Below are 24,775 nucleotides of genomic sequence, written 5' to 3'. Positions count from 1 at the left end.
TACTCTTTTTTTATATCTAAATGTCAGGTGGCCCCCACTGCTGCAGCTGTTTTCCATTAGCCTGCAGCCTCATGTATGTCCCTCATATATGTAATTCAGTGTGTCCTTAAAGCATCCTCTCCCAAATGGCATTGACTATGGCCTTCATGTCTCAGTTTGGCAAATCCATGTCTTCTAGGCAGACAATCCAACTACAACGGTGCATTCTTAAAGCATGTCTTACTGAAGACCCTTTTTTCTTTCTTGGCATAAGAAAGAACAAGAAGTGTTGCTTCTTAAGCTTTCATCTTGTAAACTATATTTAATAAGGCTCACCTTTTTTGATTATTGTGGTACCCAGTAGCAAATAGAGGCAAGTGTTTTTCAATGTTCTCAGCAGAAGTTACGTTTTTTTTAGAATTTTTTAACTTGACTGTTTCAGATTATTGGAAACTTGGCATACAGGTTGTTAGTCCAGAGTATTTTTTCTGTATAAAATCTAATTTAATTCAGTTTGTTTTGAATTTAGAGTGGTGCAAACAACTTTTCTCATAGTTTTAGGTACTTTTGGTATACTTCTTAATCATCAGTGTCTGACTTCCAGAGAAGAAAAGAAAGGAGAAACTACATTTTCAAGCAGATAATCCTTCAAGTAGCAGTTGCTCGTGGCATTTCCAAGTCATGTTGAAATAACTGAGAAGTGAAATTTTGTAAAAAGATACCACACTCTTAATCTGTTTTAAAGAAATTGCTCCATAACTGAAATTTCTCCTTAATGATTTATCTTTGTGCATATATAAATAAGATTTTTAAAATGTATTTATTCTTTCCTTCCGAGGAATGCTCCAAATCTATGTGATAGTCTCATCATATTTACTCTGGAGTGAGTCATTGGGTTCATATAACTTTAGTGATATACTAGTTGTACAGATATCATCTCTAGCCTTACAGAGTTGTGACTAGAGTTGTCCTAGAGTGAGGCTGACTGTAATGGCATAAGTAAGTAATCCCTCAAAACACTACGTACTCACATACATTCATTCAGGGCACTGTAACTAGCTAGCTATTCCTAACTCTCTTGACACATGTTGCCTTTTTGTGATAACTCTTATTTCCTTTGTGTCTCCCATGCCTGATACCTAAAACTTCCTATATTGTTCCCATATTAAAATGTGAACTCCTTGAAGAGCAGAGCCCAGCTTGCTTTTCTGTTTGTATCCTTAGAGTTAAGCACAGATTTAGTTAGAACTCTAAAAATGCTAGTTCATTCATTCATTCATTGCACAATGGAGAGACAGTATGGTTATAGAGGAGAGAGCACTAGAGTTAGAAAAGATATCTGGATTTAAATCCCTCCTCCAGAACTGAATTGTAGTGACCATGTTGCTCTTACCTTTATTTCCCCATCTGTCAGATGAAGATAATGCCTGTACTTCAATATACCTTAACACCTTAAAATGTTAATGTGAAGCTTAAATGAGATATGTATAAAGTATTTTGTGACCCTTAAAGTTTTATATAAATGTTTGCTATTATTACATAGAGTAGACACTTAAATACTTATTTAACTGACTTTTCTCTCTTTTTTCCTTTCAAGACTGCTTCTCATGTTAACCAGATTTTAGTGCTATAAAAATCTTGGTTGTGGGGCATAAAGAATATGATATTGTATGTGATTTTCCCCAGGCCTCAAATTCACATAAATATGAGTCTGTGTTATCACATTGATTTTAACTATAAATATAGGGTGTCCCAAAAAGTCATAGTGTGGTTTTAAATTAAGGTTTAAAATTGCAGTAAGACTTTTGGGACAGCCCACTCTTAATGTAATCATTTTAATGCTTTCAGCTAGAAAAAGTTACTGTGCAAATAAAGCCATATTTTTCATACTTTTGTGTCAAAAAATTCAAAATGTATTCAACAATTAAAACTATACTTCAGACTTATTAAAAAAAATCTTTTTTTTTTCAAAACACCTCAAGCTTAGAGGTATTTTTTATTGTACATGTCCCAAGGTAACTGTATTAAATGTTCATATTTTATTTCCAAGTGGCATAGTCATCTCTAAATTATATTGTTTATATTATTTTCTTCTAGGACAAATTCACCACCAACAAGCATTAAATATCTACCATTGACAGGGCACTAGAAGTGACATACTAAAACTTTCTGAAATGTTGTACTTGTTTCCCTGATATTCAAAAAAAAAATTAATTATTGTTAGCAAGAACAGTCGATTCAGATCCAGGCCTTGGGTTCAAACCTCAGTAGTGCCTCTTACTACCTAGATGGCCTTGAGCAAGTCACTTTACTTCTCTGAGAATCAGTTCCTCAACTGTGAGACTGGAATAAAAATTCTTGCGGAACTTTTGTGCAAATTGAATAAGATGGTATATGTTAAAGTGTTTGTATACTGCAAAGTGTGTTTAAAATGTCCAGTTTTACTAATATTTCTGTGACTCTATAGAAACTAAATGTCACTGGGAGGGCTTGAGGTATATCAAAGTGAAAGGCAGCAAAACAGAGTGGTAAGAATGTCGAACTTCAGTCCAGAAGAGCCAGGGTTGAGTTCTGCTTTCATTCCTTACTAGCTGAGTAACTAACTCTGAACAAGTAATTTAATCTAACTTTTCCTTTCCTCATCTTTCAAATGGGAATAATTAAATGTACCTCACAAGGTTGTTGTGAGAATCAAATGAGGTAGCATTATTCACAACTTGAAGTGTAATATAAATGTTTACTTCTATTATGCACTTAACTCCTTTTGTTTCTGTTGCTCTTACAAAGCAACATTTTTTCATTAGCAAAGATTATGTATTTCTGAATCTTATAGTTATGGAAGTTTGGGAACACGTTAGAAAGAAAAAATTAGAAAAACTAAAAGTGTGAACAGATTGAATATCACCCAGTCTGGATACTGTGTTTTTCTTAGTCAAGGCTTACCAATGAAAGTGTTATAGAGAAAGCAAACTTAGTAAATTCTGCAAAACACAAAAATAGTGTTTGGGTTTCTTTGTTTTCACAGAAATTTGTAAATTTTGGCTTTAGGCTTTTATTGAAAGTTCTGGATCATACATTGAACCTCACTCACTAACTGGTTTTGTCTCTCCATGATGTCAGATTTCATTAGGTGAAGAGGCAGAGTAGTTTGTTCAAAAATTGTGAAAATATCCTTAAATATATATTGCCAAACTACTAAATAAAAAGTGTTAGACGTTTAATATTGTGTTAAGGCTGTACCTTGGCCTAGATCTGAGATTCTTGGGCTTGTTTATCTTCTTTGTAAGGACAACTAACTGGCCAATGCCAAAACACAACGAACTTTCAAATATCAAAGAGAAAAATTAAGTATTTCAAGTCCTCAGCTGGTTTACAGATGTGTAAGCTTTGTAGTCTATTTTCTGGTTCCAGTATGGCATTGTGACAATTTTTCCAATATGTGTACAGTAGATAAATTTTATAAGAAAAATTATGTATTTCAAGTGGAAAACTAATATTTCCATTTAAAAAAATTTTTGTTTAAAAATGTAGGCCAAAATTTAGTTATATATTTTCCCCAAATACTTTTAGATGTAAAACAAATTTAATTAGGTCACCTTTCCTGGTCCATATGTGTATGTGTCTTTTGAAAACAGGTATTCATTTAGATCTGTGATTAACCTTTACAAGATCTTCCTGTACAATTCTGTGTTTGCTTTAATCTCGGTAGGGAAAATACAAAATAGGATTGGAGCATATAGGGTTTCTATATACCCTGTGGATGTTAAATGATCTCATACAGCTAACAGCACATCTGCAACTTATTTAGATGCCAGTCTTAGGGCATTATGAGTATAAAATGCTAGGTCACTTTTCTTGAATATTTAGAAAAGTTGAAGTTTCCAAGAGGAAACCCCAATAAATGGTAATCCTATGACACCCTCTTTTGGGTAGAGGTGAGAAGATAACTAGACTATATGGCAAAACAATTTTTCATCTAGGGAGAGAAGTATTACAAGTCTCTTTTATGTATTAAAATATTAGCGTTATAAACATCTCCATGCAAAATATCATGTGCATGCCTCCTTTTATTAATCTAAGGAATCACTTAAGTTCTATAAAATGAATATTAAGAATGATTATTAGTTGAATTTTAATTGCTATCTATAATTAGATGTGTAAGAATATAAGGAGTTATACCAATGAAATCACAGGTCAAATCTCCCCCAAAAAGGGTGTATTTTTGTGGAAATAATGTCATAATAAACCAATTACAAATGTGTTAAAGTTTTCTAAGAAGAATATTTTTATTCTATCATATATTTTACCTTGCGTTCCCCCCTTGCCCTTTTTTTTTAAATGTGAAGGTCAAATATTCGGGAAAATGTGGAACTGATCAAACTTAATAAGCAGCTTATGGAGAAAAGTAATGCCCTTACAGTAATGGAAGGAAAATATATCCAACTTCAAGAGGTACTGTTATAATGGGAAGTATTGTGCTTTTGTATGATAATGTATGAATAATATGGATTATCAAAATGACATTCACAAGTTGTGCTAGTTAGTTGTCCTTACACACACACATATACACACACAGAGCTCAATAATCTTCAAGATAATTGCTTTCTGTGGCTTGAGTTTCTATTACTTCACTGTTATATTTGTTGTTTACGACCTAATACCTAAATATGTAAAAAAATTTTATTCTTAGAGTAGAAAAATATAGAGTTCCTCTCAGTTGATATAATGAGTGGAACAATACAGAGATGTATCATAAGTCGTCTGAGACTTAAGAGGATATTGTTTTTCACTGGTTTTTATCTGAAATGCCTATAAGTGCATAGCTTTAAAAGGATATAGAACATGTGTTTATACGCAAAAATCAGTTCTAAACTTTCTTAACATATCTTAGATTTACCAAAGACATGGATAGTTCAATAGATATTTTAATTATATACCATTATCATCTGTGCTAACTTCTTAATTTCATCACATAGTTAATTAGTTGAGCATCCAGTTCTAGCAGTGTTTTTTTAAAACATAGATATCTCTAGTAATGGGTATATTTGGGATTCTTATATCCCCATAGTTGATGTAATAAGAATTTTGACCCCACACTTAGCAAGACTTATGTTTATTTATTTGAACTGCATAAACATAAATTGTGGAATTAGAACACCAGAATCTTCCAGATGACCAGAATTCAAATCAAACAGTTTTCTTTTTGAAGTTTGGAGATGGGGAAAGCAGTAAATTAAAGTACAATACAGAGTCTTCTGAAGCTCCAGGTATATCATTAATGTAGATGGTGTTAAGATTTCCCCATAAATTGTATCATGTTCTCTGTTCATGTAGGAATGTCTCAAAATGCCAAAAGCTGTCTTGCACATAAATGATGAAAAGAACACATTAGAGAAAGGTATGATAGAAATGCCTACATGTTAGGAGAAAAAAAAAAATGAAAATACATTTAAACTGAAATGAATTTTAAAAGCAAGAAGTTAAGAAAGGCCTTCACAAATTTTTAACATTCAGTTTTATTTGCTTAATTTTCAATTTAGCACCCTTGCCAAGTGTATTGTTAAGTACTCACAGTAAATCCTCGCTATACATTCCCCATCATACCATATACATCTCTTCTGATAAATGGTAAAGTATAGGGACACTGGAAAGATCTGTTCCATTAATAAAGTGAGGTCTTCACTTAAAAGACATTAAGTGAAAAAGAGTGTTTTTATGATTGTGTCAAGAGGAAAAGTAATTGACCTACAACAAGGAGCTCAGTTGCCATGTTCTTTTCTAAATGATATCTGCCTTAATATTGAAATTCTACTGGAAAATTAAAGGTGTTTTTCAGTAACAAGTAAAACATTATAGAGACTGACACTCAGTTTAGGATATGCTCATTCATTTTAGTCAACATTTATATTTCTTTCAAAAGTATGTGGCATTTAACTATTCGAGAATACATTTAAAGCCTCATGATAAATGAACCATTTTAAAATTATATTATTTCTATATATTCCACAGTGAATTGAAATTATATTTGAACCAAAAGTTCAACATCCAAGATTGGTTTTACTAATGTGATAGCAAATCTTTTCAGTTAAAATATCTATGGACAATCACTTATTTTTGTTCATTAGTGCAACATTTTTAAACATCTCATTTAACCATAGGGGAAAAAAATTAGTTGCCAAAGCTAGTGTATTTATTGGTCACTTTCATCAAGACAAAAGCATAAGCATATAAAAACTAGGGAAAATACTTTTTCCTACATTAATTACCTGACAGTTACTTCTTTAAGATCAGTCTTAGGTCAAGAGTGTCTCCTGTTGACTGACTAGTGAATAAGCATTGTACGTGTTACAAATTAGTTAGTTTGAACTTAAGGAGTAGAATTATTAAAAGACTATTGATAGTTTAATCAAAGCTTTTCTTTTTTATTTATAGAAGCAAAGACATCTTAAGGCCAGCAATGATGCCTTATTGGCAAATGGGGATGAGCTCAACCTACAGCTCAAAGAACATCGTTTAAAGTGCTTCAGTCTTGAAAAACAACTACAGTCTAAGAGCTTTGTTGAAAAAAAAATAGGGGAGGTAAGCACCAGGAAATGCTGTCAGCATATTCACTAAAAAGCTTGTCAGTAACTCTTTTGAAAAGATGTAAGAAAAAGCTGCAGAGATGCTATGATAAGTGCACAAATCTGATAGCACTTTACAGTTTACAGAGTACTTCACTCTCAACAAATGCATGAGGTCCAAATGAAAAAACTGAGACTCACAAAGTTAAACAACTTTCTTTTAGTCATACCCTTAGTAGAGATGAGAACAAGAACTCAAATTTAATTCTTCGGCTTTCAAGTCCATTGAGTTTTTCACTACACCATCTGCCTCCACAAAAAATATTTCCCCCAAAAGCCTTATAAGCAGTGTGTATGGTACTGGAAATAGAGAATGAATTGAAAGTTTTGCACAATAGATGCTGGTAGGTGCTACTTTTCATTTGATTTGATTCATTTTTCACTTAAGACACTTACCTTGAAAGTATCCTTTCATTTTTAAAACTGAAGTTCAAATTTTGGGACTTAACTGTTTCATTTGTAATCATTGCTCATTTGTGGCACAAAAGAATCCCAGTAAATTCCTACGAACATCTTTATGCACTGTCAGTTGATCAGTAAAGTATTTATTAAGTACCCACCATGTGCAGGGCTCTGCAGAGCTTTTTCAACAGGAAAAAAGAAATAGAATTTGACCTTAAGGAGCTTACCTTCTATCAGAAGAAACAACACATACACATATTAGTAAATACAAGAATTAGTAAATACGAAACAAGTACAGAGTCATTTGGAGATGTACAAGCAGTGAGGGGGAATCAGAAGCCCTCATGTAGGGAGTGGCACTTGAGCTAACCTTTGAAGGAAGCTCAGGTTTCTAAGAGACAAACGTGGACATAGTACATTCTGGACATGTGGGACATGTGGGTTATGTGCCTTTGCACAAGCACACAGACAGAAGGTACAATGTCATGTACAGGAATAGCAGTTTGGCAGAATATTTTTTCGATTGAGACCACTGTCTTTATTTTGTGCAAGTTTCTATTTTGTATGTATTTATATACAAAGTAGGAGGCAACTAAAGTCATGCAATAGGTAGAGTCAGGAAGACCTGAATTCAAATCCAGCCTCAGACACTTACTAGTTGTGTGACTTTGGGCAAGTCACTTAACCTCTGTCTGCCCCAAGTCTCTGCATATGTAAAATGGGAATAACAGTAGCGCCTCCTTCCTAGGATTGTTGTGAGGATCAAATGAGATAACATTTGTAAAGCCCTTAGCACAATACCTGTTGTTGAGTTGTTCAGTTGTTTCCTACTCTGTGTGACCCCATGAACAAAGTCCATGGGGTCTTCTTGGCAAAGATACTGGAGTTGTTTGCCACTTCCTTTTCCAGTGTGCCCCCATCTTACAAATGAGGAACTGAGGCAAATACAGATTAAGTAACTTGCCCAGGGTCACACAGGTAGTGTCTTAAGGTCAGATTTGAACTCAGATACTCCTGACTCTAAGTCCAGCGCTTTACATACTGTACCACCTAGCTGACACAGTAAGTGCTATATAAATATAGCTGTGCACCGGTTGTCTCTCGTGATGGATTGTAAGCTACTTGAGAGTAAGAATGGCCTCGTTTGTGTCTTTGTATCTCTAGTATATAGCACATTTGCCTGGCGTATAATAGGTGCTTGATAAGTGTTTATTGATTAAATGAAACTATTGTGTTAAAAGGATTAATGTGTAATAAGGTAGGCTGGAGCTAAATTTTGAAGGGCTTTGTATTTTTTATAATAGAGGCAGTAGATAACCACTTCAGGTTTTCAAGCAGGAGAGTGATATGCTTTGGGAATGACATTTTGACAACAGTGTGGAGGATGGATTAGGGAGGAGAAAAACTTGAGATGGGGAGACTAATTGGGAAGCCATTACGATAGTCCAGATAGTAACTAATTAGGACAGTGATTATAATACTGGATCTAGCTATTTCCATTTGGTGTGATTTTTCAGCATACCACTAGTTGTATGAAATACCTAAACTTCATTTATCTGATTGCAATAATAATTAGAAATATAATCTTCCTATAAGCAATATGTTCCATATCTCTAGGTGCATGCAAAGTGAATTTATAACCTTTATTAAAATTTCTTTGCTTCTAAGGGGGCACAGAGCTATGAACAGATGACTTCCTGTCCTTGAAATGCATTACGCATAGTTTGAGTTCATAGCCCTTTTATCTTACTGTGTTCCATATTTACCCTTTGTTGTTGGAGGTGTTTTGTAAAACCCTCTGGTTCATGGGGAAAGTTCTTACATCTGAGTATATTTGGGAATAAACATTCCAATTAGATGCAAACTAAAGCAGAAATCTAAATGTTAAAGTAAATAGAGCAATATTATAATTGCGTGAACATTTATGGTTTCTACCAAAGGGGGCTGTACAAAAACAGGCAGGGGCGTGAATTTGGTGCCCAGGCTATACTTTGCCGACTCAGGCGTAGAGTTTCTTCCCTGTACAGAATAAAACCAGAAACCTCTTGCAAATTCTGAATACCAAGGGAAAAATTATGACTACCAAACTTAATTCTTATCTAATTTTTTTTGAACCATAAAGTAAAGATTTGTAATTGCTGAATGTTTATGGAACAATTTGATATTAATTCTGACTGAATATTATTGGGTATCTGGATGGAGTAAATTTGTGCTTTAGTTAATAAAAAAAGTTGGAAACATAATGTTATACTATAAATTGTTGCATAAATTGACATTGTTCCAATTAAATTACAACAGGGATGATAATTCCACCTTTAATAATATAAAAAGTCAATGCTAAGTTAAAAAGAAAGAAGTAAAGTTAATATTCCCTTTCTATTTAGAAATCATCAAGAATAAAACAAAACCATATGGAGGTCAACTGATGTAATTTTAAAGTAATGTATATTTTTCTCTTTATTCTAGCTACAGGATAAAATTAATGATTTGGAAAGGGAGAAGGAACTTTTAAAGGAAAACTATGATAAACTATATAACAGGTAAATTTTATAATTGCCTCTTTTTTCTTTTCCTCAGATTTCATAAGCTGTCATTTTTGTTAAGCCGTTATATTTCAAACTATCTAACACTCAGCAAATAAGAATGTCTCCTTAGCAGATAATAGTAGTGTTTTGGGAACGTGAAGAAGTGTATTAAAGTCGGATAATTTTTATAGACAATGTTAATTTACTCTCTAACCAAAATATCAATAAAAATTTTGCAAAAGAAGCCATGCTATTTTGTTGCTGAAATATCCAGTCCTTATTGCCATATTTCTCGGGGTCACATAGCCAGTAATTAAATCCTTCACTAAAATTCTTAGAAACAAAATTTTGCTACACTGTTGAAATCATTCAAAAGGGCCAATACTTTAATTCTTTTCAATATACAATAACACCTATTCAAAATACCTCAAAAAAACTTGATTTATTTCATCTGCATAGATATTTTTGCCTCATATATATCAAAACATGCTGTACAAACTGTTTTATGGGTTGCTTTGGCCCAAAAATTTTATCACCTGCAAGTTCATCTGATGATGAACCTTTCTAAATTTAGCTGTGCTCGACAGTCATTCAATAGGCCAGCCCATCTAGTAGGGCTTGCCAGAATTGTGAGCATCAACCCCCAAACATACACACACGCACACACACACACACGCACACGCACACACACACACACACAAAATATGCTATGAAAACACAAGGTTACCTCCACAGAAAAATAAAGTATTGTAGTAACTTTGATAATAGTAGACATTGATCACCTATCAGGGTAAAATATATCTTCCAAGGTGCATCTTTCATTTCCCATCTCTGATAAAATTAGCAGAAGCAATACATGCTTATATACTATTTGATCAGCTTTTTGGAGAAAACAGTTTCTTTCTAAATGCATTCTTTATTTTCTATTCCTGATCAGTTTGTGGAAGAAATAAATGTTTACATGAAATAATACTGATCAAGTTATCTACTTTAGAGAATTCAAAATGGTAATTGAGTTTTCATTTTTCTGGGCAATATCATACAGTTCCTACATTTGCACATGTGAGAGGCCTAGATAACATGCACATAGTGTGAGATGGAAATGCAAAATTCTCTCATATGTACTGAACACAAATGTGTTATATAGTAAAAGCTGCATTACAGAAAGAACAGGGTCTTTTCAGTGAGCGAGTGAATGAAAAAGCACTTATTAAGTGATGACTGTTTGTGCTGGACAGTTTGTTAAGCAGTGGGGAGCAATTTGGCATGGGGACCAGACCTGTGATTTCCTTAGTATGGATACCTTGCCAATGAGGACATTCCAGAAGTCCATGTCAGCACCTTCTCTGTGACTTAGTCTGAGATGGTTTCTTGTGCTACTGAGAGAATAAACGATTTGCTGAGAATCACATAGATAGCGTATGTCAGAGTCAAGACTTGAGCTCAGGTCCTCCTGATTCTGAGGCCTGCCCTGAGCCTCTCCTCTAGTCCATGCTGCCTGTCAGAGAACTGGGGATACAAATGCAAAAGAGATACAATTCCTTAAGGAATTTAGAGAAGTCATAACAAGTTGCCCCAAGCAATGGAAGTTGAGTGACTTTCCCATGCTCACACATCTAGTAAATATCAAAAGTAAAATTTTTACCTTATATTGTCCGGAGTCCTAACCCAGCCATACTTTCCCACTACACCGAATTCCCACTATTTCTTTATCTTACAATCTGTTTTTAAAAAAATAATCCGAGGTAAAAACAGTTGAGGTGATGATTGGCATGAGACTTGTGCCTGCTGGCAAATTTTTATTAGAAATCCAAAGTAACATCATTGGAGAGAGTCATTATCCTCAGAGGTTTGAGGGCAAAGATGGTTTTGTTTTTGTCTTTGTACTTGCAGTGCTTAGCTTTAAGGCCTTATGGCTTACCAGTATAATACTTTATCACTAAGTATCTGCTCGCTGAATATTAGTTTTGCAAATGATATTAATTTGATTTTAAATATGAAAATCAGGTAAATTCACGATTTCAAAAGACCTAAGCACTTACTTTAGTTACATCTCAGACCATCTAAATCTAAGCAATTCCGTTTATCCCTCTATACCTTCTACCATTTCTTGCTACTATTTCCCCAGTGTATAAAAGTAAATGGCTTTTCTCTCTCTGCTGCTCAGCAGTATTCTGAGTAAATGTGATCAAATATGACACATTTTTTTTCTCTCCCCAAATCACACTTTATCTACATTTTGAGTGGCATTTCTCTCACATTAAATAGAATAACCTGACGTGTTTTCTAAATAGTATTGGTGTCATTAGGCTCTTATGATAAGGTATTATTAAATCATATGATTAGACTAATTTGGAGAACACATGAAGCAAAGAACTTTGCTTAAATTGGACTTGTTCTATGGAAAGAAACGTGAAGAAGATAGAAAAACTCATAATAAAGATAATCTGGAGAATACTGGTATTCTTGGATTCTTATGGGTCTAATCAAAAATGTATTTACCTACTTTGTGCTCACCAGTCATTGCCAATGGACATAGCAGTGACCACAGGCGTCAGTTGGTACATGACTACAGCTTGAAATTTTATTACTCCTTTAGCGTAACAGAACAACCAAGTGTGCACAAAGAGCAGTTATTGTGGTTTTTTTCCTCTAGTTGTCACTGTAGGCAATATCCAAAAACATTTTCATGAATAAAAGGTTTTCAAGGACTGTTCTCATATGCAGATCTAATCGTGTACACAGCCCTTACAAAGCAAATGGAGCCAGATGTGGTTCACCATTTATAGTTACACAGATGGCTCCAAGAATAGAGGAATACAGTAAATTCAAAAGAAATTCCTCATGAAAATCTAGTGGAATGTAATCCTAAATTTAGAGAGGAAGATAGCAGTGGACTAAATTCAGATTGACTTATACTGATTTACACTAGTATTTTGTGGGTTTGGAAAAACCAGGCTGCTAAATTGTTCTTAATTTAAACACATACAGCTTCTGATGTTTCTGCCAGATTAGCTGTTAGTGATTTTTCTGCTGGTACTAATGCTATTGGAACACTACTGTTTCCAATTTTTGGCATCTGATGTAACATGTAGTTGTGCCTATATCATGTTAATTTTTTGGATCATACATGTTTTAATAGTAGTGGATATATATATACATATCCATAGATATAGATTTATGTGTATATATGTATGCATTTTAAAATAACAGCCTACGCATAGATCTTGCTTTGTGCTTTATTTTAAAAAATGGAAATGTAAAGAAGCACGCTGCATCTTAATATTTATAGACAGATGTTTGTTTTTGTATTAGACCAGGCAATTGCAGATTTCAATAAAATGGTAAAAATGTTGCTACGTTGGATCTCTTACATTTGGAAAGTTGTTTGTGTGAGATAGAAATATTTGTTGCAAAATTAGACTATCATACACAAAGAGAAATTTAGAGAACTGCATCTGTCTTTCAAAGCATTATTTCAAATCTTTTAAATTTATCCATTCCAAGAAAACAAACTAACTATGTGTTTATTTGGCCCTGACTTCTGAATTTTGTGCTTCCCAAAAATGTGTGAGTTCACTAAGTAATTTTTCATTTGGAATGAAAACTTCAAATTTGTCTGGAAGTATTAAAATATGCACATGTATGCACAAAAAGTTTACAAAAACATGTAGCTTTTGTAAAAATATATTTTTCTCACTTTTGCTTTATTTGCAGTTACAAAATCAGATTTTACAAGCTGGTGTTTTTTTGGATACAAAAAAATTTATTGGGCACAAGTAGAATGGACAAAACTACTGAAAATTATTCAGCCTAAATCAGTTAGGAGGGACCTTAGACAGCCCTCTGACTTCTTCATTTTGCAGATAAAGAAACTGAGGCTTAGAGAGGTTATATAATTTTCAGAAGGTCACACAAGTGGCCAAGGGGGGATTCAAACCGGGGTGCTCTGATTCCAAATTAAGTGCTTTTCCTAACATAGCCTTATGCACCTCAGTAAAAATTTTGAGAAGATAGCTTTATACTGAGATAACAGCTATCAAAATGAACATTCACTTCCTAACTTAGGGGTAGCACATAAAAAAATTAAGTTAGTTCTTCAGCCTTTTAAATCATTTAATAGTTCTTAATCCTTGTTCAAGTTGCTAAATATTGAGGAATTTTGGAGAATGATCATTTGAGTCACTATGCTGTTTTTATAACTCAATACATACTACAGTTAAATAATTTATTCTTAGTCCACATGCTATTGATTTTAAGGACAAAGATTACTTTGTCAATATTTTTTAATTAGCATTAGAATTGTTCTTTTTCAGTTCAGTACAAAAACTGTTATTATTCTGTGGTAACACTTGAGGATTTGGGGGGTTTTGGGTTTTGGTTTTGGTTTTGAAAAGAACTGACTTTTATCTCTCTGTGTTTCACAGACAAAAAATATCAGGTGGGAAGTCAGTTTTCTCTATGTTAAGAGGATTTGTATGTGGGAAAAAATGGTTTTGTCAGTTGTCTCTTGCTGAGGTTTGGAATTGTGGATTCCTCTGGAGTATGTATCTGAATTCCTTTCCTAGCCCCACAAATGCTACACACTGCCAACTTCTCAGGGTTTGGCGCTCTAAATCAAGGCCAGTTCCTTTGCTCATCCCACAGACTCTTTCATGTTCCGTAACCGCAGCCTGAGAAAGGCGCCTTGGTTTCAACAGCAGCAGACCAGCATATGTTTACTTAATTCCTAAGACATGATGACAGTGGTCTCTGTGCCACTAAAAGCTTTTTTTCTTTAGTATTTTCTGTTGAAATGGATTTCCAAGAGTTCCTCACACATCCCATGTTTCATTGCAGTGCCTTCAGTGTGACCCATGAAGAGCAATGGAAGTTAAAAGAGCAACAGCTTAAACTGCAAATTGCTCAGCTGGAGACTGCCATGAAGTCTGATTTAGCAGACAAAAATAAAATTCTGGACAGACTAAAAGCGGAAAGAGGTAAATGCAAAACAAGTCCTTGTTACTTGTCATTTCAAAGAATCGATTCATTCATAGTCCCTCATTGACACCTCTCTCCTGAGTTTGATTTTACTATTAGCCCTAAATTCTCCTCTCTATAGAACAGGGCAAAGGAATTCGTAATGCCCAAGGGTAACTTCATTTGACATCTTGATTCTTAGGTTTGCATCTCGTTTGGGTCCTTGTCTTCTTGCACTCTTAATTATTTACTGTGGGGGAATTCTTGGAAGCCAAGAAAAATCAAAAAGACTCTAGAAATGTAATATTCATTAGATGGTTCCACTTCCTGAAGCACAAATATCTTTCCCTGAAAGCTAGATAAACAAATAGTATATTTCGATTGTTCCTTGGACAGGAGCTATCTGTTTAATTATATTACCTGTTTTGGTTTTGGTTTTGATTCTTCAATTACATTCCTATTGTGTTTGGTGAGAACTCTGTTCTGTTCTCTATCAGTGATTATGGAACCATTACGTTTGCTTTCTCAACATCACATTCTGTCTATGCTGCATGACTAAGGGGTAAATGGTACTAAAAAGGAAGAAAGGAATAGAAGAGCTGGGCTAGACCAAGAATGTTCGGAGGTATGGTCCATGTTTTGTTGGCAACAACACAGTTTTGAGTGTGTTAAAGGATCAATTCCTAAGGTATCTGAAAAAAGGGGAGGAAAGCAGAAGCTTGGAAGAAAATCCTGGTCCTTATTCTTTCCAGAAAAAGGTGACCAAGTCTCTATTGATGACTACCAGCCCATATACCTACTTTCTCCTCTCTACAAAATTTTTATGAATGTAATCTACAGACCCAACATGGGTATCCTTGATGAAGGTAGAAAGACTTCTACAAATTATATTTTACAGCAGATCTTATCTTTACAGTCACACAATTGACTGAAAAGTGAGAAGAATGTAGTACACTGTTTTATTTCTTATTTATTGACTATGAAAAGCATTTGATTAGCCCATATAAAATGCTGTCTTAAAGGCTTCCCTCCAGTAAGGTACTGCAAGTATACACAAGCATGAAAATTATCTTATTGGAGAACAGCCTTATTTAATGTAGCATCTCACAGCCACTATCATGAAAGGATATCCAGCATAGAAGCCAAATGAAAATGGAGGATGCTCCAGATGCTCCTATTTACATGGCATTATGCTGATTACATCAAGCCCTGAAAGAATATAGAGACTCCCAGATGAGATCCACAGTCATTCAGAAGAGAAAAGCTGACTACCTACACTTTTTAAAACCAAGTGGATTAAGAATGCTTATGGCCTGGATTACCATATGCAGTTAGTTGGGCAACCTCTAGAACTGGTCCAACAATACATGGCATGTATCTAGATAGACATGGACAGAGATAAACAATGAACTAAGCCCAGATTTGAACAGCTGCAGGAGAGTGGGTTAGATTGCTTATGACAAATTACATTCCTTTTAATGACTTCAAGCTTCTTCATGAGACAAAAGTACACCCATTCCTCTTAAAAGTATTCTTCTGGTGATGCTATATGACTGTGAATCATGGAATACTATAGTCTCTGAAGAGTTCGGAGTTGAAAGTCTTCCAGAGGGCAATGAAGAGGTACATGGTGAGCATGAGTAGTTTATAATATCTTACCAGTGAAGTATAATACAGAAGTGGTTTAAAATGTTTTCGAAGAGATGTATAACAAAAAGGGAGGGGCATTCATGTAGCTGGAGCAAGGAGTAACTGATGGATAGCTTACATATTCCTTTGGAATTCACATACCATCAAGAGATTTAGATAGAAACCCACAGACCCCTAGCATGTTGAGTAGGCCCTCTGTGAAGAATTCATAGGAGTTGGTAGTCAAGTTCTATACAATGAGAGTATGCATAGGTTGCAATATTTACCACTGAAAGTAGTACCCATGTTGATGGGATCACCACTGCATCAAAGTGGTAAAGAATATTCAAGGCATTATGCATGGCATTTGGAGCACAAAGATAAAAAAGTCATACTCCTTATCCTCAAGGAATTTATATTCAAATCAGGAGATAAAACATATACAGATAGTATACACATTTTTATTCTACCCCAAATTAAATCTCATTCTGGTTGTAAGATCCTTAAGTGACAAATTATAATGAACATTAAGAAATTCTTAACTATACAAGTAAGGCCAATTGTTACACACATTACTATACCTGCTGAATTAGGAAACTGTAAGCTTGTACAGAATGTTTGGGATTGGGTATATTGATATAATGAAATAGAAATAGTTTCCACTTTTTTACTTTCTTTTCATGAAGTAAATATAAGCAACTACTTTCATTTACTTCCAAAGGAAATGAAATCACCCATTCTTCTTCCCCACCAAGTTTCTCTGATATATATATGTCATGATTAAAAACTAGCATTTCACTTACTGGGCTCAAATTAAATAGAAGGAACAATATCTTTTATAGTTCTGAGATTGTATCTACCAGCTATTGAAAGTAACTGATAAAAATAATTTTAATGCAACGTAGTTTCAACATTTGCTATTTTTATTACTTACTCAGTTGTAGGCTAATGATAAAGTGCTGTGCTATCCTCAGTTTCTAAATGCTATAAATGCTGAATAATTTTAATTCTTCTGTTCCTTCTCCTTTCATTTTTATTTTCTGCCTTTATCTTTCATGTAAAGAGAGAGCACAGTATAGTGGTGAGAATGCTAGACTTGGAGTCAGAAAGACCTGACTTAAAATTCCAACTGTTGTGTGATCCTTGGCAAGTCACTTACCTTCTCTGAACCTCAGTCTTCTCATCTGCACAGTGAGAGGTTGAATGAAATGACTCCTAAGGTCTCTTCCAGCTCTAAAGCTCCAATTCTTTGATCGTGGAACAGTTATGTAGAAGTATTCTCATTTTGATATAACTTCAGTTTACAGTTCTGAGAATGTACATTTTTGTTTATTTAAGGAAAATATTAACAATAACACTCTTTTTACTGTGACCATTTATTTGAAAGAGTACTAAACAGGGAACTTCAAATTAATTACATGTTCTGTTGACTTTACTCATATTTATATAGTATGCTCATATGTTTTACCAGCATGACTCTTTAAGATTTATAAAGTGCTTTCTTTCTAGAGATAGGTAGTACATGCATTATTATCCTAATTTTTAGATAAAAATTGGATTTTCAGACATGTTAAGTGACTAAACTAGGATCAGTGAGCTAGAAAATATCTCCAATCCAATATGATTCCAAGTCCAGTGCTCTTTCTACTACATACACACTGCATCAACCCTTTCATATTTAAAAAATTCTTGTTTGTATTAAAGGTTTTGAAATTGCTTGATTTTTTTTTACTTTGAAGTTCCATCACACATACACATTTTCATGTAGCAAGTGTTCTTTGCCAGAAGATGTTTCCTCATCTTTTTACAGTCATTCATATAACTAGCAAATTATTTTTAGAGACTACTCACCTCTTTATTCAAGGTACAAATTAGTTTCAGATTGTGTGAATATGGTGAGGAACGGATATGTAAATGCAGTTTGCATTTGGCTAATGCTTAAATTAACTGCATGTGTTTAAAGGTCTGCTTTTGAAAGTCCTTTCTATCTTTAGCTAAAATGCATAATTCAACATAATGCATATGGCTATATTGATCACAGCTGACGATATTAGCACAAAGGAACTCTGAGAATTGTTTAGTTGGATTGTTCTCTTGACTCTGGTTATTAATGGTATTGCAGGAAGAACATAATTTTTAAAGAGTGAAATGTTATCTCTTTGAATAAAATGCTATTTTGCTTAACCTGCCTTTCTTCAAATCGTAAGGTAAGAATTTATTTTCCATTTTACGCAGAGTGATTCGGCATACTGTAGCACGTTTATTTTCCTCCTTTTTAGATCTTCCAAGGACACAAAACCTGTGTTTTAGCAACAGTGATGAGAAGGGAAAAGATTTCATAAATATGTAAATATAAAATTCAAAAAATGATTCAGAAGTATTTATTAAGAGCCCACATTTTTTCTTGGTTCCAACACCCCATTAAAACCATATCTGTGAAAGACTATAAAGCAGTTGATAAAATTTTAGTGAGGTTTAGGGTGGGAGTTTCATGACCTTCAGTGATATTCCCATATGGACCATCTATCCACTAATGCATATCTGCAATTCCTCTCCCTCTGAATTGTCAGAGAGCTTTTTGGGGCACTTAGAAGATAACTTACCTACGGTCATAGAGCCATCATGTGTCAAATTCAGGACCCCAAGGCTGCTCAAATATCTATACTGTTGTTCACTGATAAAATGAAAAAGGATATAAAAATTGATTTGTGACACTGGATATGTGATCCTGAACAAGTCAGTTAACCTCTTAGCTTCAGTTTCCTCATCTGTAAAATGGTGATAATACCTGTAGTACCTATTGTTGTCATTCATCCTTAGTTTTCTGAAGAGGACCAGTGACATCACATGCAATGTCTTGACTTGAGTGAATTAGATTTAAGTGAGACCAAGTTGTTCAAATTCATCAGCCTCTCTTTCTTAGAGTCATAAAAGTCCAGTGGCAGACCAAAAATCATGCTATTGTAGCAATATATTCCTAATTTACAATTAGGAAATTGTAGCAATATATTAAATTCAAACCAGAAAATGCCAGGTACCTAGAATCTGGCAATTTTATCTCCCATTGCCCCCTAGTTAAAAACTCATTTATACCTTTTATAAATATCAGAATCATTACAAATATCCCTTGTATCGCACAAAAATGCAAATGATAAAGTTGGCACCATTGACAGTGTATACAACAGTATGCCACAGCCATAGAACTCAATATTGATATTGAAAGAAAGATTGGCCTTTGTAGTAACTTAAATTTTGGCAGAATTTTAGTGATTGTAGTCATGTATATTCTTTTGATCCTACTTTCTTCACTACACGTCACTTCATACAAGTCTTCCTACATTTCTCCAAATAACTAATATTTGTCATTTCTTATAGCAACAATATTCTATTATATTTGTATAGCCTTCTTCAGCTGTGGATGCTCACTTTGTGTCCAGTGTTTTACTAGCCCAAAGACTGTTGTTATGAATATTTTATTAAATGTAGGACCTTGTTTTAGTTATTGATTTCCTTGGGGCACATATCCAAGAGTGGTCATGTGCCTTCCAACATTAACGGTTGCCATCTCTGCCAGTTTGATGGGTATGAGTGAAATCTTCATTGTCTTAATTTTTACTTCTGTTATAGTTAATGACTTAAGATTTCCATTACCTTGTCTTTCGGAATATAACATCACCAACAGTCCCCTTGAAGAGTGTACTGTGTCTAGTGTAATATGATATGGTTCTCAGCATCTTCAGTTTCACATCTTGCTTTCCTTCTCTCTGCCCCTGTGGTCATAAGATCATAGATTTAAAATTAGAAGGAGCATTAGAAGTCATTTAGTCTCTAATTTTAAGAAAAGTGAAGTCCAACAAGGTTAGTGATTTGCCCAGGGTCACATAAGGAGTATGAGGCAAATCTAAGAGTCTCTAGTATCCAAATCCAGGACTTTTTTCACAATTTGTTAAATCTATATTCATAGCTTTTCAGAGAATGGAGGACACATATTATTCATTCACAGGACAAAGAAAGTTAGTTTGAACTTTTGTTGAGCAGTGAAATGAAGTCAATTAATTCCTCGTATTTTATGTTAAGAACAAAATAAAACATTAAATTTTATTTGTCTATGCAATGACATGATATATCTACATAATTTTAAAATTTTATTTTTAACAACATCTTGTTTTTAAATCACATTTATTCCTAAATATTTCCTTTTTCCTTCTCTCTCCAGTAAATCTTCTTCATAACAGATAAAAATGAAAGAAAACAATTCAGGAAAAATAAAAAAAAACATTGATGGCATCTAACAATGTATGCAATATTCCAAATCTGTAGCCTCCCCTACCATGAAGGGAGGGAGATAAATTTTCTCACCTCTCCAGTATTAACATTGGTCATTTTAATTAGTGTTCTCGTTTGTTGTTATTTTTTCCCATTTACCCTGTTACAATCACATATATTGTCATAAGGTCATAGTAAACTGTTCTATTGATTTTCTGTACTTCACTCTGTGTCTGTTCATATAAATCTTCCCATGATTTTCTAAATTCTCCATAGTCACTTCTGTCTTACAGAAAAGACACATTCAATTCCATTTAATATCACAATTTGTTTAGTGATTCCCAATCAATAGACATCTCTTTTGTTTGATAGAATATAAATTCCTTGAGGGTAGGGATTTTTTTTGCTCTTTGTATTTTCAGTACCTAGCACAATACTTGGCTCCTAGTAGATGCTTAACATATAATAATAATAATAATAGTGGCTTGTTGATTGATTGATTTCTAGATCTTTGCCACCTCCCAAGGAGTTATCCTGTGAATATTTTGTGAATATCCTGTGAATATCTTTGATCTCCTTGGGTATATGACCAGTAGTAGGTTGGCTATCTCAAAAAAATATGAATTTTATATAGTGAATATGAATTTGACTTGTCTTGCATTATTCTAAATTTTTGTGTTCCAGAATGGTTGGACCAAATCACATCTCTAGCAACAGTGAATTGTGTGCCTATCTTCACATTTCTCTTCCGACTTTGACTTTTTCCGTCTTTTGCTAGTTTTCTAGATATAAGGTGAAACCTCGTGGTCATATTTGGTTTCTATTTCTCTTAGTAATAATTCTGAGCAATATTTTTATGGCTGTCAGTGGTATGGATTTTTCTTTTGAGAACATTTGTTCATATTCCTTGATTCCTTGATGTATTGGTGAATGCATCTTTGACTTACTTGTATGTTTTTATCAAATTCGTACATATTTTGGATATCAGACCCTTATCATAAATTTGATATCATGATTTGATGTCCAAAGCAGTTCCCTTTTTAACCTAGCTTCATTGATTTTGTTTGTGCAGTTTTTTTTCAGATTCATGTAGTTAAAAATTTATCCATTTTTTCTTATGTGATCTCTAAATTTCCTATGGTTAAAAATTCTTCCTCTGGTCAGAAGTTTGAAAGGTACCTGATCTCATGTTTAATTTTTTATGCTGAACTTTTATATTCCCTATCCATTTTGCACTTTTTATTGTATATATTGTGTAGAATATTCATCTAAACCTAATTTCTGCCAAATTACTTTCTGGTTTTCTCACTGATTCTTAACAGATGGAGATGTCATATCTGGGTCATTTATGCTATCCAGTTGATCAAATGTTACATTAATGAATTTTTCTTTTCTATGTTATCTAGAATGCTCTCCTGATGTACTTTTCTGTATTTTAATCAGTACCAAGTAATTTCAATGGTTACTGCTTTGTAATACATTTCAACTTACAGAAATGTCATTCCTCCCCTCCCACCACGTTTCCATTCCTTTTCCCAATTTCCTTTGGGATTTTATACCTTTTTTCTTCCAAATGAATTTGTTATTATTTTGTCTAGTATTATAGACTAGTCATTGTAATTTAATTGATATAGCACTAAATTTGTCTGTTCATTTAGGCCATATCATCATCATTATTGTTTTATTATTATATTGACCAAAGCATGAATAATGAATAGCTACTATTATTTAAGTCATTATTTCCCTTTTTAATAGTCTTTTGTAACTATATTTTATATGTCTTGGTAGATTGATTTCTATATGCATTTTGTCATTATTTTGAATGGGAATTCCTTTTCTGTTATTTCTGCTGGTTTTTGTTGTTACTATGTAGAAATGCTATTGATCTGGAGAATTTCTTTTGTATGCTGAAATTTTATTAAGCTACTGTTACTTTGCTCATTCTCTGAGGGTTTTCAAAGTGTGCGTGTTATCTGAAAATATGTCTAATTTTGCCTCTCCTTTGCCAGTGTTTATGCCTTTGATTTCTGTTAACCACTACCATTTCTAGAACTATATCAAACTGTCCTAGGGAGAGGAATGTCATATGTTTGTATACATATGTATGCATGTATGTACATATATGTGGAACTTACTATTTATTCATTGTAAATAATACTAGCTTTTGTTTTTAAATGTATTCTTTTATCATATTAAAAATAGCCATTCTGTGACTGTGTTTTTTAGGGGGTTTAATATAAATGAATTCTGCTTTTTCTGTGCCATTTTGTAATGTTATAAGTAAAACATAGAAAAGAATACATAAGTTTAACCTATAAGAGAGCAATATATTCATTCAAGATCAGTTTCAAAAGACAAGATAACTTGGGTTCAAATCCCACCTCTGATAAATACTGACTCCATTTTCTCTTTTAGGCTTAGGAGTAAACTGTTACATATGAGTGTTTATTCACACTGACCATGGTTAAATAGTCATTCCGTGACCAACACAAGACAAACAAACAAAAAACTTAGTTGCATACAATATTTTTTCAGCCAGTCATATTGGTAACTCTATTATCTGCAGTTTCAGAGTGCTGCTACCTTGAGGTACTAAAAGGTTAAATGCTTTGCTCATGTGTCAAAGGCAGAATTTAAACCCAGTTCCTGACTTCAAGGCCAGCCCTTTATCCACTATACCACACAATTTCTCATAAGGAATTGCCATACATCAACAACCTTGATTATGAATTTGGGTTTTTTGTTATTTTTAAATTACTTACAAATCATTTATTTATTTAAAATTATCCAAGTTTCATTTCTCCTTGAAGTTTTATTTATTTTGTTCCTTAAACCTTTGAGAAATGCTTTAAAATTTAATCACTCAGTTGAGAATGTACATTATTAGATGATAAAATTAAATAGCTATAGCTCTAATAGTTGTAGATTCAAAATCTGTTTATCAGTAAAAAGTACATGATGCTAAAAATTTACGTTTAATTTCCTTTCCTAACGGTAATTACTGTGTTGATAAATACAAGAATAATGTTTTGATTTCTTCCTCAAGGTGTAAAGGTGACCCAGAATTTTGAAAGAGTATGCCAGAGGAACACAAACTCTGGCCTCTTATTCTACAATATTAGGAAGATTTTATGAACACTTCTAACACTTAACTACATATCTGCTTTCTGGGGTTTGAAACTTGGTATTCTGTGACCATGGCAACCCATGAAACAAAGCAAAGTACAAAATGGATCTCAGCCCTGTGTTGTGTGCTTATATTTAAGCAGTAATGGTGGAGAGGTGGTAGAAGAGAGTGCCTTATAAGAATCACAGTTTAGTACCATCTGAAAACATTAACTTAGCTGTTGGTATTCCCATTGGGATATTCATCTCCAGTGGCCAATTGAATACCACCAGCAGAACTGAATTACATCATTCATGTTGATCTAAACCAAGGTTCTGATGTTCATAATCTGAGGTCTATGAAATTGGGTTTGTTTGATAGATAGATAGATAGATAGATAGATAGATAGATAGATAGATAGATAGATAGATATTTAGAGATAGGTAACACTTTCAATAGAATTGGTTTCCTTCGTAATACTTTGTATTTTATTTTATGCATTTCAATACATTATTTTGAGGAGTTCGTAGGCTTTGCTTGTCTGCCAAAAGAAGTCTATGACACAAAAAAATTTAAGAACCCCTAATCTTGACATACTTGCTGTAAATGAAACCAGAATGCAAATAGAAGTTGAAATTGAATGGAAGGTTATTTCACAAGTTTTCCTAGGATAGGAAAATAAATGATTTGGTAGACGTGGTTTTAATATGTGTCCAAAGGCAACAAGAAACATCATTTCATGAGGCATTTTTGGTCACCTTCAATTGCAATGTATGAAGATGACTACATATATGCACCAGCATCTCTTGTAGAATTTGAAGATGTGGAAAAATTCTGTGAAACAGGCAATGAGACCATTTGACTTATCCACACTTTTCACTGTTTTATGAGTATAATAGAATCATACCTGTCCATCTTCCATAATGTTCTAAAAACGAGTTTGTCTTCTAAATTAATGTTGCCTTTAGCTTACCAAGTGCCTCCACCTGGCAAAGTAATAGTGTCTTATTGCGCTATTTTGGCCTGTTATTATGGTGATTGTTTTACAGTTAAATTTCTCAACAGTAATAATCAGTCCACGAATGTCTTTTGTCTACAAAGTAGAGAGTTAGTTTATCTATCTAAGAATAGAGCTGATGTAATTCCATGCAACATCTCATTTTTGTCCTTTATTCTAATTTAGTGTTGATTTTGAACTTCATTCTAACCATTAAATGATTTGATTCCACATAACTGATTTGGAAACAATTCCCTCATCAGTTAACTAGCAATTTTCTACTGGTCAA

At 33.6% G+C, this 24,775-nt stretch overlaps 1 protein-coding gene across 3 annotated transcripts in view; it reads left to right on the top strand.

Moving 5' to 3' along the window:
* Positions 1–24,775, top strand: part of RPGRIP1L (RPGRIP1 like) — a 129,560-nt gene that overhangs the window by 23,294 nt on the left and 81,491 nt on the right. For all 3 annotated transcript variants that reach the window (XM_072632226.1, XM_072632227.1, XM_072632225.1), the window contains exons 8-11: positions 4,326–4,431; positions 6,412–6,558; positions 9,471–9,544; positions 14,369–14,508. In XM_072632226.1, the coding sequence (XP_072488327.1) occupies positions 4,326–4,431; positions 6,412–6,558; positions 9,471–9,544; positions 14,369–14,508 (467 nt within the window). The remainder of the gene's footprint in view (positions 1–4,325; positions 4,432–6,411; positions 6,559–9,470; positions 9,545–14,368; positions 14,509–24,775) is intronic.

The sequence above is a fragment of the Notamacropus eugenii genome, chromosome 1, assembly GCF_028372415.1.
Source record: "Notamacropus eugenii isolate mMacEug1 chromosome 1, mMacEug1.pri_v2, whole genome shotgun sequence".
In the NCBI taxonomy this organism is placed as follows: domain Eukaryota; kingdom Metazoa; phylum Chordata; class Mammalia; order Diprotodontia; family Macropodidae; genus Notamacropus; species Notamacropus eugenii.
The sequence above is the reverse complement of the archived record's forward strand: the minus strand, read 5'-3'. Positions and strand labels throughout refer to the sequence as shown.